Source organism: Egretta garzetta, unplaced genomic scaffold (assembly GCF_000687185.1).
Source record: "Egretta garzetta isolate BGI_Z169 unplaced genomic scaffold, ASM68718v1 scaffold53, whole genome shotgun sequence".
NCBI lineage: Eukaryota > Metazoa > Chordata > Aves > Pelecaniformes > Ardeidae > Egretta > Egretta garzetta.
In genome coordinates, this window is record NW_009259312.1 from 3,456,000 (window position 1) to 3,470,218 (window position 14,219).

Here is a 14,219-nt window from a genome sequence, read left to right on the forward strand (position 1 = left end):
CCTGGACGTGATGTGTAGCTTTAAAAGCCTAACTTTGGACTCGGAGTATGTATTTCATGTACGCACTCTGTCAGAATTACGTGCTCCGGCTCAGCCTGCTCCCGTTCGTTCTTTCCTGAGATATGCGGTATGCAAATGTAACTTACTGCCACTGTTTCTCCTCAGAAATCATTCTGAAATACCTTTTCCTTTTTTTTCTTCCATCCTAGGTGGACTTTTCATGAGGAATACTGTTCAGGAGCACAGTGCATTTCGATTTGCTGTGCAGTTATACAACACGAACCAAAATACCACAGAAAAGCCCTTCCATTTGAACTATCATGTAGATCACTTGGACTCTTCCAACAGTTTTTCAGTGACAAATGCTTGTAAGTACAAAATACATGTTTTTTTAAATATATATTTTATTCATTATCTGTCCTTACATTCGATTTCTCCCTGGTAGCCTAGAGTTCTTGTTCATATAATAGAGTGCAACAAATGTGTGTACTGACATGAGTTTTAGTAGATTTGCAGCGTTATATGGTCGAGTAATACCTTAGGGAAAGTTCTCTCACCACTTCTTTTCACCCCTTTGGTTTTGTTTTCCAGAAAAGCCACCATGTTATTTATGTAGCAGCGCTGTGTAGCTGTGATCAGTGAATTGCCGCTGAAGTAACATCCCTTTTCTGTTGAGGCTACAGCCTAGCCATGTGAAACAGCATCATTTGCAAATAATACCATGTAGGAATAAAACGGAAACAGCTGTTTGCAAGTGACCTTGAGGGGACAAAGCTAGAGGGGCTTACTTGCCTCCTCTGCCCTGAAATACTGGGTTGTTTTCTTACAGTGAAAGTCCTGTTAAAGCTAAGGAGACTGTAAACTGACAAATACCGTTAGAGCTGAGGGGAGATGAAATGGAATCAGAACGCTTAGCGTTATGAGAAATAGCTCTGCATAAGCAGTGCATACGTATAATTTGAGCCTTTAATAACAGAAGCAGCAAAATAGAACTTTGAGTAGTGTTAATGTGGTGTTAAAATGTGAAATCTCCTTCTGAAAGACTGGTGTGTGTTCTGCATTTAAAAAAGCATTCCTTTCTTTACCAATAGTAGTTCCTGAATATTTGTTTTACTGATGTGTCCAAATTCAGTCTTATACAGTTTTTATCGTAAACATTTGAAAACGAATGGAGCCTTCTGGCAAGGAAGTTGCATGCACCGTCCAATATACAGAAATATGTCTGTACATGGTCTGAAGGACCCCCGAATGCAATGTACTAACTTTGTGTTATGAACAGGATTCCTGTTCGTATACTCACAGTATAAAATGTTCGAAGAGGAAGCATTGTACTCCAATGAAGTACTGGAGTACAGAAAACTGGTATCTCTTGCTTTAAAACAATTTCATGTTTTGAATATTTTTTTTTAAATTTTTTCTATGTTGGGGGTAGGATAGTTCTTATATTCCTGCCTTACACTGTGTAATCGGAAGGCTGGACAAGTGGGTATTTTATTCTTCTAGGATTTCAGGTGTTTTCTGAGAAAGTTGATCGTTAGAAAATACACAATAAGGAAATATTTGGACAAATTTTGGATTGATATTCTAACATATCCCCCATGTGACTGCTTCTTGCTAGTGCAGCATTACACTTTTTAAAGGGCTTTGAATTAGGACCTCTAAAACTTTTGCGGGGGGTTAATTATATAATATCCAATAAAAATATTTGGTAAAGCGGAAAAAAATGGTAAATAAAAGTGTGTCTGTACTTTGCATCTTATTTTACTAATCCTATCCAGCCTCAACAGCTCTTACAACAAACATCAGACTATTAATCCTTAATCAGTGTAATCCCTTCAAGAGGCTGTATCTCAAACATAGTTTCCTAAATAATCAATTATATGGATTTAAACTAAATACATTAAACTGCGTGGGTGATTAATTATTAATTGTTTTTTAAAAGTTCCACCAGCACTTCTTTACAGATCCCACCAAGACAAGTGAACCACACGCTCATTCAGAGGCAGTCAATGTATTATTTAGTCAGCGTGCTTCTCATCTTCTGACATCTAATGATTTTTGTCATTGCTTAGTGAAAGCTGTGGCAATTTTAGTAAGATGAGATGGTTTTCTGTAGTATAGGGCTGCATGTTCCAATGCACATATTACCAGTGTAGTAAAACTGGGAAAACTTAAATCTCTGGAGAAACCATAGACCAGAGAATACCAACCGACAGTAACCTATTTAAAAATAGAAGATGTGAAAAAAGAAACAGAAGAAAGAAAATTAAAAGGTGACCTTGTCCATAGCTATGTCAACCATCTTGTAATACTGTTGGTAGGAAAAGAATACGGTGAGTCCAAGCCACTGGTCATGTAGGTCTCAGTAGCTCAAAATAAAAAAAAAAAAAAATTAGAAAAAAAAAAAAGAACAGTTGCTCTTTTTGGCTCTGGAAGCAATTATCTTTTGAAAATCAGAATGCTCATACATATTGATGTATTAGGATGAAGGAATAGCTCCTCACACTACCCAGCTAACATGTAAAACATTTTGGCCTAAGTACCCTTAATCACATCCTCGCTTCCCAGTGGAGTGGCAGATAATTTCAGGGTGCTGCCGTATCCATGAAGAAATTCTTTCCACGACATTTTTACTTCTCTTGGAGATAAGCATAAATTGTCTCCAGTGCTGTCACACAGCCGTTTGATCAATATTTGCAATTGGCAGGGATCCATAGGAGCAAAACCTGCAGTGACTCTGACTGCCTTCATTGGAGAGGGAGACTGTGACTGACTTTGTGGTGGGACAGCTGAAGGAATGGAAATCTGAGAAAGTAGCGTGTGTAGCTTGAGCCTAGTGCCTGTACTAGTCCGTATCCATAAAATAATACTTTTCATTCTCCTTTGATTTGTATGATAGTGGCTGTCATAAGTGTTCATGTGTGCAAGAATTGAGGGGGGCTCTGCTCAGGAAAGACTTACATTCTTAGTGTACAGCTGCACATCCCGCTTGGTGCAATCTGGTGCATTCCAGAGGCAGGAGAAAAAAAAAAAAAAAAAATCTCTTCTGAAGTATCCTCATGAGCCAGAGATAAGAAGCCCACCTCTGGTAGGGCTGATTTGGCAATATCCCAACATGGGAACAAACTTGTTTAGAAGCAAAAGAAAATTCCTGCCCTAAGCCCCTCCCTCTCGTTCCTTTTTCAGTTAAATGATGCATCATCTGATTCATGTACATGTATTCCCTGCTTCACGGCTAGCACCGAGCCCTCTCTGTATCTTTAATTTACACGCATGCATACAGTATTCATCCACTCTCTATTTATCTGCCCACCTATTTATTTAGCTGTATGAGATCTTAACAGAGAGCAAATGCAAACACAGATGAAAATTCCGGTGTATTTAAAGGTGAATTGAAGTTTATTGGTTGGCCTGGGGGGGAATTGTTACATCTTTTAAAATACGCAGCTTTTTGCCATCAGAAAAAAAAACAACCAGAAAGAAAGTTAACTTGACCTGTGAATGAATAAAATCAAGTAAAACATGGATGTTATTTTCTTCAAAAACGCTCATGTAGGGAGTGAGCTGGCTTTTTCAGAATAATACGAATATAACAAGTCAAATGTATAAATTCATCACTGAAGTGTCTTTCATGCTTTTCTTACAACCTCTGATGAAGGATGTTAGTATTAATGTTGCATTATGCGTACAGGTCTGTAGATCATATTCCCTAGAAATAACCCGCCTATGTCTTTCTGCTCTGCACTTGTAGTGCACTATACTAACACTGCTCTAGCCTCTGCAGTGTCAGCTCATTAGCACACAGATCTCATATTCCCTCTCTGCACTGTCATTGCAAAAAATTGCTGTTGTACACCTTTACAGCCAACAAATGTGCACTTGCGTTATGTACAATTTTCAAGAAATATTTAGAAAAGTAAACTCAACCTTATAGTTAGCCCCCATGGAATTTCTCAAACGAAAGCATTAGTTTTCATTAAAATCTGTTGATCATGTAATGATAGTGGTGGGATGTGTACGGGTGAAAAGGGGCTGTGATTGCAGAATCTAATTAATCTACAGGCAGATTCCTTCTCTCAGCTAAGCCTAACCTATCAGCTGCGAATTCTTGTCCCTTTAATTCTTCTGAGTCATTTCTCATATATCTTCTGAACCAGAAGGCTTTTTATATTTCACCAAATGTTGATGTGTAGTGTTTTTTCCACAGGCACTCATTCTTTAAGAGACCAAAAAAAGAGGGAAGATACAATGACATGCTTACCTTAAGTTGCTAAAATCCTGTAAGTGATTGTACAGGCGCTTTCTTGAGCATGTCTGATTTCAGACTTTCTTAGAAAAATTTTCTTTAGCATCCTTGCAGTCCTTGTGTTTAATCTTTAAAATTCAACTCGGAAGATTTTAATGGAAAAAGTGCCTGTTTGTTGTTCTAAGAACATTGCAGAAAATGATACCACAGGGTTAGTAGCAGACCATTTTTCCAGTTTAACTCTATTTCTCCCTTTCCCAAAGCACAGGTGCATATAATATATATATGTTCATGTGCATACTCACTCACACATGTGCACACATGCACACTTTTCCCTTAGGTGCTGCTCAGCATTTCTTTTTGCCAGTGGGCAGATAGTTTGCTTCCCTTCCATCTGTGTACTCTTTGGCTAGCTGCAAAGGACACTGATGCCTAAAGTGGTCAGCTGCCTTTTGCCAAAAGCATAAGCATGTCTTGCTGAAAGTCTTGGCAAGTTTGGGCCATGTACTGGTGTTTTTTCATGAGGAGAGACCACAGGGTAGGTGCCTCATCCTCCCGATAAGGAATGCACTGTGGTTTCTCTCACAGAGGTAAAACACCTGGAAATGTGCTTTCTGCACAACTCTCTTCATTACAGATCCCTGAAAATGCTTTTTGTGCTGCAGACGGTGCTCAAGTTTTGTATGTTACTGCTGTGTGACAGAGAGTGTCAGCTGGCTTCTGTTTAGGGAATCAGAGGTTTTGCAATTTTGGGGTAGGTCAAAAGGTGAAGGGTGTGTTCCAACTAAAGTTTGTTTCCGCTTTGTGGCAGAGCAGATAATTTGTCATTAAGCTGAATGTGACCTCAGTGTTAGTAGAAGGAACCGTACTGCTTTCAAGTATGTTTTATTATTTCTCAAATGAATTTTAAAACAAGCTTACTCTCCTTTCTGTCCTCCTCTGCCAGATACATGGCATGTACATACTGTTTAGATGTTAAGGTTCCATTTAATTCACACTGTAGAGATGGGAAAAAATCTCATATGAATGGGCACTTTTTTGAGAAACTCTGAATTCACCAAATGAATGAAGAGTAAAGCACAATGAAGAGTGTTCTCCAGATTTGGAAAGATTTTGTGCAGATGCAAAGATGAAATTGTTCACTTTTCTTATGTGGCACTGGGCCTGGAGGACCCATGAGACTATTGGCATGGCTTGGAGAGCTACTGATTAACTGCACATTCCAATAAAATGTGTAACAGCTGTAGTTTATCTCTAGGCGGAAATGGGAGATGCCATGATGGGAAACAAGCATGTGACAGTAGCTTTTAGCAACAACAAAAAGCACAGTTTTGTTGAAGGCTGACTCGGGGGCTTGTCCAAGAGCCACAGAAAACAGTGGGTTTCTTTCCTCTGGGTACGCTGTGTTCCGTGTCTGGGAGGTGGGAGGCCGTCCTACTGCAAGTGTAGGACTGTTATGCAAGAAGGTGTGAAATGAGGGAGCTGATGTATCTTTAATCATTCTTTATTGTCACAATCCAGCGATTTAACATTTTTCCATTTAAAGTACATATTTTGTCATTCCCAATTTTGGAATGCTAATTTTGATTTAGTTAGGCATCCTTAAAATGTTTTAGAATATGTTATTTTTAAAGCAGCAACAGTTTGGTTTCATAGTTCGGTTTCAAACCAAGCTAAACCATATAATTGAAAACTCATGTTCATTTATCGTGAGAAAGATGTTTATGTATAATTCGCATTTGGCATTTAAGTTACAGCCTAAGATCCATACTTTCTGTGCTGCTTAAGGTAGAGATCTCTGGAAGGCCACGGCACCCTTTCTAAGAGCGCTCATAAGGCAGCCTAAAAACTCTATGGCTATTGTCGTGAGGTTTGATATACAGGGGCTTGTATCTCCACTGGAACAATGTGGTGACCTAAAAATAGAAATATAAAAATGATTGATCAAATCAGTTTCTGAGAAACTGTGTGGTGATCACTGCAATGAAGCAATTTCCAGATTTCATCCATGGGGATTCTTTTTCTTCTAAATGTGTATGTGTTACGTTTCCTGTCAGAGGCAGAGGTACGCTTCCCTCCATTGTATCACCTGCTTTATATTATTATTGATCTTCAGAATATCAGATGTCCTAGAAACCTCAAACTTCAAATCATCTCGAAAGTTTTTATCTGTAGTCACCTGATGAAGACTCCAAAGTAGACGCTCGTGTTTGGCTGTTCGTAGTCATTGCAGTGTGGACACTAATAACTACCACACAGCTTCACAGGATGAACTCTGGCCTGACTGTGTCGGGGAGTTCGGAGATATTTCTGTAGCACCAGAAATGCAGAGTTAATTTATTGGCGCGTAGCTGTACGTGAAACATTCAAAGGCAGTGTGTGCCTTTGTAGTTGATTTCACCAAGATGTAATTATTAGGGGTAAAACTATCATATATACATGGAGCAAAAGAGAAACCGGTGATAAGGTTTCTGTGCAAAGAGGAAGAGTGAATATAGGAAGGAGTTATGTCAATGAATCCACTTAGCAGTCATTGCTGCATATCCTCCTTGTGGTGTCTGAGGCACTGGGTCTGTTTTATCATCTTAACTGTGGCTAAAATAGCAAGTGGCAGCGTGCAGCCCTCACGCATACACTGCACAGGAGGTGCAGAAGCCCTTATGCATGAGGATCAACCTGCAGGGACACTGCGCTGCAAATAACTTGCCCAGGCACTTGTAAAAACGGTGAATTGCTCTCCTAGAATTGGATAATAGCCCAGGTGAGCGCTCTTCTGCTGGAGTGGAGCGAGCTATCTGATCACTTGTATGTAATTATTTTGCTAGACTATTTGGACATTTCAGATATGCTGGAAGTTTTTTGTTTGGCTTTTTTTTTTCCAAACACAACTTACAACATGTTTGCTTTCAGAGCAGTTGTAAGTTACGTGATTGCACTTGGATGCTTGGTCCTGCCGTTACGTTGGGCTTGTATTTGTTGGAGTTCATTCAAACGTGATGTTTGAAATTCTGATCAAGAATTTAGAAGAAATGCCGGGCTGCATGGCGAGTTCGCTGTCTTGAGTCCCTTTTGATACAAGAGCTATCTTTTAAATGACACGCAGATATCTGGGAAAGGGATTATACCCGTACTACTCTCTGATGGTATATAGTCCATCCATACTTACTTCATTCCACGTCTACTTCATTATTTTCACACCTCTTCCTCCTCCTGGACTGATGTATGTAATGGCGCTTGCTGATTTCACCATCAGTAGTTTTGTCATATACAAACATCGAGCATTTGGGCCCAGCTCATGTGGTAAAGGGTCTGAACTTGGGAAATTGTGGAGTCTTCTGATGGCTCTTAGCATGATTTGGAGTAAGCACATTTGTACTTCTGATAGCACAGCTTTGCTATCTCTTACACAAAGGTAATACAGTTTACCTGTATCAAACAGGTATCGCAGGGCTGTTTGCATTGAAAAACTTAGAGAGCTTTGGCTAACAGTGCCTTTTTCATTTTATAGATCACTTCTTCCACTTCCACTTCCCTTCCTAAAAAAAAAAAAAAAAAAAAGACAAAACCCAAAAAAAAAGCAAAAGCAAAAAAAAAACCCGCTGAAAACCAGCCTACTCTTCAGGCTCCTGAAAAATAAATTGAAATTAGCACTTACTAATTTGCTGTCCTTGCCAGAAGACGACGTACATTCCCACTGATGGACCTAGGAGAACATGTGTCGCAGCTGTACAGCAAGCCAATCTATCACTTGACAAAGGAGAATTTTTCAGCTCTTTACCTGAAATAAGCAAAGCTGTTGGGAAGAAAGCAAGTTTAATATTGGAAAGTTCTTTGTCTCCTGCACACCCTGGATCTTTGTTACAAGTATGGTCCACACTTCTGCAGCACAGCATGTGGCCAATTCTTGCCTACCTGACCCACACTCAGACTGCTTATTTGAGTGGTGGGAGAAAGAGCTGTCCTTACTAGAAGCGGTGTTGCCTGTTGATTTCTCCCAGTGAGGTCTATAGAATGTGCTGTAATCAGTATCTCACAGCTGCCAGCTTTTCCAGGAGATGTGCGGCAGTGCATTTTGGGCATTCATGCCTTCTGTGATTTCTTTGTCTGATTTCCATTTCAGAGATCTTAGTCCGAGATAGGTGATGCAGCCCACTTAGTGAACATGGATCAGATCCTAGGAATCACAGGGTTGCTGTCACGACACATATCTTGACTGGTCTTTATACCCTGCTGTGTATGCTAAATTCCTTAAGACTTTCTGGTGGTTGTCGTTGTGTTTTTCTCCTGAAGTGGAGGTGCAGGGGGAGAGATGGGGAGAAATGGTAATTGATAAGTTTTTTCAGGTGATGAACTTTCCGTAGCCTCTCTACAGCAGAACGTGGTAAGGCATTGGCTTTTACCAATTACAGGGGCTTTGTCATCTTAGGCTGTACCACTTGTGTCACCAAGTTTGGATTCTTTTTTCCCAGCAGTTAGATGAGAGCTAATTAGTGTCCATTGATTTGCAAAGGACTGACCCAAGGTCTAACCCTGCATTGAATTGAAAATGTTAGGGGGATTCTAAATTGTCTAGCAAGTTTAATGACTCGATCATCTTTCTCCAAAGTGCTTGTGCTGTGGTCACATAGCATCTCCAGAGCGGCTTTTCTACCGTTGTGGAGTACATCAGGAGGAGTTGGACCTAAGGAAATGCTGAATGAGTGAGCAGTCAGCATAATATCTGCTATCCTACTTTGAATTTCCTTTTTAAAACATTGCTTTTTTGTGCCTCTTATGACTTCTTGATTAATATAAAATAATACTAAAGAGAAAAAATGTACGTGGTCATCCTATGCCAGCTAATCCTATTTCTTTCCTATTTCAGCCGTGTCAGCAGAGTGAGTCTCATGACTAATGGTAGTTTTCATATATTTATATTGAATGCCTCGGCCAGCTCAGACTGAGTTCCTCCATAGAACCATTATCTCACTGCTGTTCTGTGCATCCCAGAAATGGATTGTATATCCCAGAACATCACGCTGCATGACTTCAAAAACACATATGATTGGAAATGATGGGGCTTGCTAATCTTTCATTTCAGATGTAGTTCCAAAAAGGTTGTAAAGATTAGATTGGGATAAACCAGAAAATTAGAGAATTAAAAATAAAAGCTTTTTAAATAGTTTCAGACTTCAAAAAATTGATTTTGTTTCAGTTGAAGCCAAAGGGGGGGGGGGGTGTTGGGTTCTTTTTTTTTTTTGAAATGATGATTTCTGGGTTTTGTACGTTATTTTTCTTGACTGAAACAATTTGGTGAAGCTTGTCCAAGTTAGCAAGATGTTTCTGCAGACATGAATCTGCCTTTTTCCACGTAAAAGTGCCTGTTCTGTCCAAATTTTATAATGACATATAAATGATGAATGGGGAAAAAAGTGTGTGTTTTGGAAGAAGCTGTCTGCATTTTTCAGGGTATATAGTTCAAGCTGCTTGTGATGGATTTTATGGATAGACAGTTTTTGTCAGTTAAAGTATGTATAGCATGTCTTTCCACACCATCTACAGGCAACTTACTTCATTACCTGGAGAGGCAGTGAGATAAGCCCAAAATTGATCGCAATGAGACCAGTTAACCTTCCTGAAGTTTTCCACTACTCCAGCTTGGTGCTCCAGGTGCAGAAGTTGCCTTGTTTAAAGCATGAATCAGTATATCTTTATTACATGCAGAGCGTTAGTAAATGTAGTGATGGTTTCTACAACCACAGTGTCCTGTTTCAAAGACAAGCATTCATACGCATCAGATGTGCTTTACTGCCAGTTGTTTGGTGCTAAATAACACAAAAAGAAATTGCAAGGAGTGATGCGTGGTTGTGCCTATCTGCAGCGACCACTGGGACCTAAATGTTTTAGTGCTTTGTTGTTCAACCCTAAAAAAAGCCTCTTTGTATCCCGTTAGATAAATACGGGCAGTGAAGATACATAATGGAGTCTTCCTCTAATCTAATTTACAGCAGGGTAAATCTGGAGTAATTCTGTGGGAGTTTGAAGGAGTGAAGGCAGTAAAGGGTAAAAAAAGAGTGGTCTCTCATGGGGTATTCTTGGCTTTAAGCCTCTGGATAAGCGTGGGATGTGGGTCCAGGACAACCAATGGATTCTTCAAGGGAGACTCGGGGCATCTTAATCAGTAGCGCACCTCTCCTCCAGGACTACCCAGGTTGTCCAGGCTCTTGACTTCAACAACTAACTGAATACCCCCTTGTGTAGCGTCGCACATATTTCCTCTTGGAACTTCAGGAAATTTAACAAAACGTTCACGTTCAGCAGTAATAAGTGTCCCTTTATAAATGATGCTGGGTATCTCAGAAGTATCTGTAATAGGCTGTGTAAAGCAGAATCTGCCAAGGAAAGATTTTGTTTTTCAATTGAAACAAAATAGCGTAAATCAAATAGTCTCCACTAGAAAGTGCTGACCTTGCTTTTAGCAGGAGTCACTTATACAATCCCTACTTTCAGATTTTAATTTTTCTTTTTTTTTTTCCCCTCCTCCCCACACGTGTATTTTTGTAGCTGTGAATGTTTCACTACTTTTCTCTCTCTCTCTGCATCAGTTTATGGATTTTGCAGTTCTTGTATGAATAGAGGCTATGTGACATTAAAACCCGTAGACTCTTCTGTGAAATTTAACTTGTTGTGTCTCTTACCTTTTGCGTGAATAGCGATAGTCCTAACTGAAAAACATGGCATCTTTTTCTGAGTCGCTCTAGACGTAATTTAAGAACAGATCTCTGGCAAAACAGGGTCTTTTGGCTGAAGCATAAAGCTGACATTTTAACCTATTTTCATCTGTAAAAACACCCTGTTATTTTTTATGAATAGTGAACCTATTGCGGGTGGTGATGCTGCTAACTCCTGCATCCTGGTCAGGTTCCAGCTTGGATCATTATCAACATAAATCAGTTATTCTCCTGGAAGCTTTATTCAGATAAATTATCTGCACTTCCTGTCTTAAATTCTTATTGTGTTGTTCTGCAGTGCTAGCCCCTGTTTCACATAAGATGCATTTGAGATTTGAGTTGAGGCAATCGCTGCACATGTTAGAGTATACAATTTGATATTAAAGTATATTTTCCTTACGGGCTTTTCTGCAAAGATTTTATGCTTTCTTGGTAATGTCTGGAGATTCCCTGTGTTAATAAGAATTGTTTTGTTAATTGATTCCAGAATGTGCTGCTCTGGAATAGTCTGCCTTAATCAGGATCTTCACGTGAATTTAAAAATGTCATCTTTCTGGACAGAATTGCAGGCAGGATTAATATGATTCCTTCTTTCTACTGTGTGGTCTCTAAAAATGCTTATACCAGCCCCGTGTATTTCTTGTGTATGCTGGGTTGGATTCAATCTATTGCAATGTTCTCTGTAAGGGGATTAAAATCTTGGAAGTAACTTAATCAAAATCGATTATTAGTAGTGTTTTCAAGAAGCCTGGGTGAAGCTATGTGTGAAATATGAATCTTATAATTTCAGTTTCTCAGAAATTCAGCTGAGTAATTCCATGTATGTGGAGTACACTTGCAAAAAGTATCAGAAAGCTCCGAAGACAGGAGACCTCCTTCTGCAAAATGGGTGCGGGAAGGGCAATAGCAGTTTAAGGTTCTCCCCTGCTATCCTGCCTGCCTCATTCCTGGATGAAAGATGCTGTTGAAGTGTAAAGCATTAAGATCAAACCTCCTGGATAATCAGGGCTGTGACTTTGTTCTGCATGGCAGAGAAGGGCCTGCAGTTCAGACGCTGCTGCCTGCCTTCTCCGCGGAGCCTGCCAGCAGAAGGGTCAATTAGTGCCAACTGCAGGAGCGCAGCTCCCTTACAAAGGCCCGCGTCCACTTAGAACTGTTCTTTTAAGCTCTCATTATGGACTTTAGGTTAATAGCAGTGTAGACTGCTACCTAATGATTTACCTGAAACAGAAACTTTATTTCACCAGCTTAGCCATCCTCCTACCCAGTTTGTTTGGGGTGTTTTTTTGTGACCGAGTCCAACTTTAAATCTCTGAGAGAAATGTATCATGTTGTGCTGTGATGGTTACAGTTCAAGTGTATAGAGATTTATTGCCAATATAGGATAAAAGATAGTAACTTTAAAATATTGATGATCAAAGCAATAAAGATCTGCAGCTTGATAAAGTCACCCATCCTTAAAAGCTGGCTTTTCTCTATGGATGTCCTGCAGACAATTTTACTTTAACAATATAATCAAGGCTTTAATTTTAAAACAGCCACTGACTCTTTGTTTGCAAGGCGACTTCCACCGTACAGCCTGGCTCATTTCTCAGAGGTATAGAGGCAGCAACAGGGTTGCAAGCTTCCCCTGTTTGTCCACTGCAAAGCGAGTGTTCTTTTCTTGAACAAGCCGGTGCTGTTAATCTTTTTGCTGTCTGCCATTATGGTAGCAACATCCCACTGAAATGCTTCCTTGGTATGGCTGGGTGTGCTGATTGGCCTTCCTATTACGCTAGCAATAAGCTTGTAAATTGGATACTGCTACAACTTGAAGATTATTTTAGTTGCCAGGATATAAATTCTCAGACCAACAGGCTTTGAGACTGAAAAGTGATTGTTTATGGCTATAGATGGGACAATGTCACTTTTTAAACTTGGTCTAGCAGTGGTTTGGTTACCTGGATGTATGCACATGCGCTGCTCAGTAGTCTGTTCAGAGGGCTTGGGCATTTCTGCAGAGTTCATCTGATGGAGTTTCTTTGGAACATTATACTCCGTGAAGGAGCTGAGGTGACAGCTTTGGCTCCCATTCATGGTATCTGCTAGAAAGAAATTGGTGCAGTCTGGTGGTGTATTGAGCTCCCTGCAGTGATGTCTCATGGCAGCACAAATCCTGCCTGGAAGCAGGTGAGTGCCAGACTCTAGGTCCTTGGGAGAACTGATCATTCCTCGGTTTTCCCTAGAGTGCACACCAGGCATTTTGTGATTCCGAACCGGTGAAATAGGGTTGAAAACCTAATAATTCCAAATGGTTAGGAGATTTTCCTGCAGGAGCAGAAGATGTGTTCAGAGCCTCAGGGCCGGTGACCCACCGATCTGCAGGCTGGGCAGCAGCGGTGTTGCTGTGCCAGCCCACAGCCCAGCAAGGCTGCCAGGGAGAGAGAGTCACTCCAACCACAGCAGTTGGATCTTTTTTCACTTCAGGGCTTTGGAAGTTTTCTTTGGAATCTGTAGTCCGCAGAGATGTGGGTTTTGCCTTTAGTCAGCTGTCTTTATTCCTTTTTCTCTGTTCTTGCCTTGCTTTGATAGATAGGTGCTGATAGACCGTAATTAAAATAAAATAAAAAAAAAAAGAGCTATTTTACTCCCCAGAGACAGCGAACAGGCCTGTGAATGGCGCCTTCTGTTCCCCGTCTGCCTGGGTTCACCTCGCACCCATCAGCCTCAGCGTTAGCCTCGTTCACACCGAGCTGTTAGGTTGCGAGTGGGCAAGTTTCACACTGAAGTAGTTAAAAATCCCAAACTTGATCATGTTTCCTCAGAAGTGTTATTGCCAGGTGTATTGGTTTTGCGTGGCAAGGTTTTGGTAAGTGGGGGGGCTGCAGGGGTGGCTGCAGGGGTGGCTTCTGTGAGAAGCTGCCAGAAGCTTCCCCCATGTCTGACAGAGCCAATGCAGCCACCTCCAAGGCAGCCCTGCCACTGGCCAAGGCCAAGCCCATCAGCGATGGTGGTAGCGCCTCTGGGATAACATGTTTAAGAAGAGGAGAAAAAAACCCCAAAAAACTGCACAACTGCTTCCGGAGAGAGGGGTGAGAAGACATGAGGGGAGCAGCCCTGCAGCCCCCCAGACCAGTGCAGCAGGAGGGCAGGGGGGGCTCCAGGGGCCGGAGCAGAGATTCCCCTCAGCCCCCGGTGCAGCCCATGGTGGGGCAGACTGTGCCCCTGCAGCCCAGGGAGGCCACGGGGGAGCAGATCCCCACCTGCAGCCATGGAGGCCCACA

General features: G+C 41.0%; 1 protein-coding gene across 1 annotated transcript in view; it reads left to right on the forward strand.

Moving 5' to 3' along the window:
• The first annotated feature begins 196 nt into the window (after window positions 1-196).
• Window positions 197-14,219, forward strand: part of GRIA3 (glutamate ionotropic receptor AMPA type subunit 3) — a 166,443-nt gene continuing 152,420 nt past the window's right edge. Inside the window, exon 1 of the mRNA XM_035891946.1 lies at window positions 197-368. Within this exon, the coding sequence (XP_035747839.1) occupies window positions 221-368 (148 nt within the window). The 5' untranslated portion in view covers window positions 197-220. The remainder of the gene's footprint in view (window positions 369-14,219) is intronic.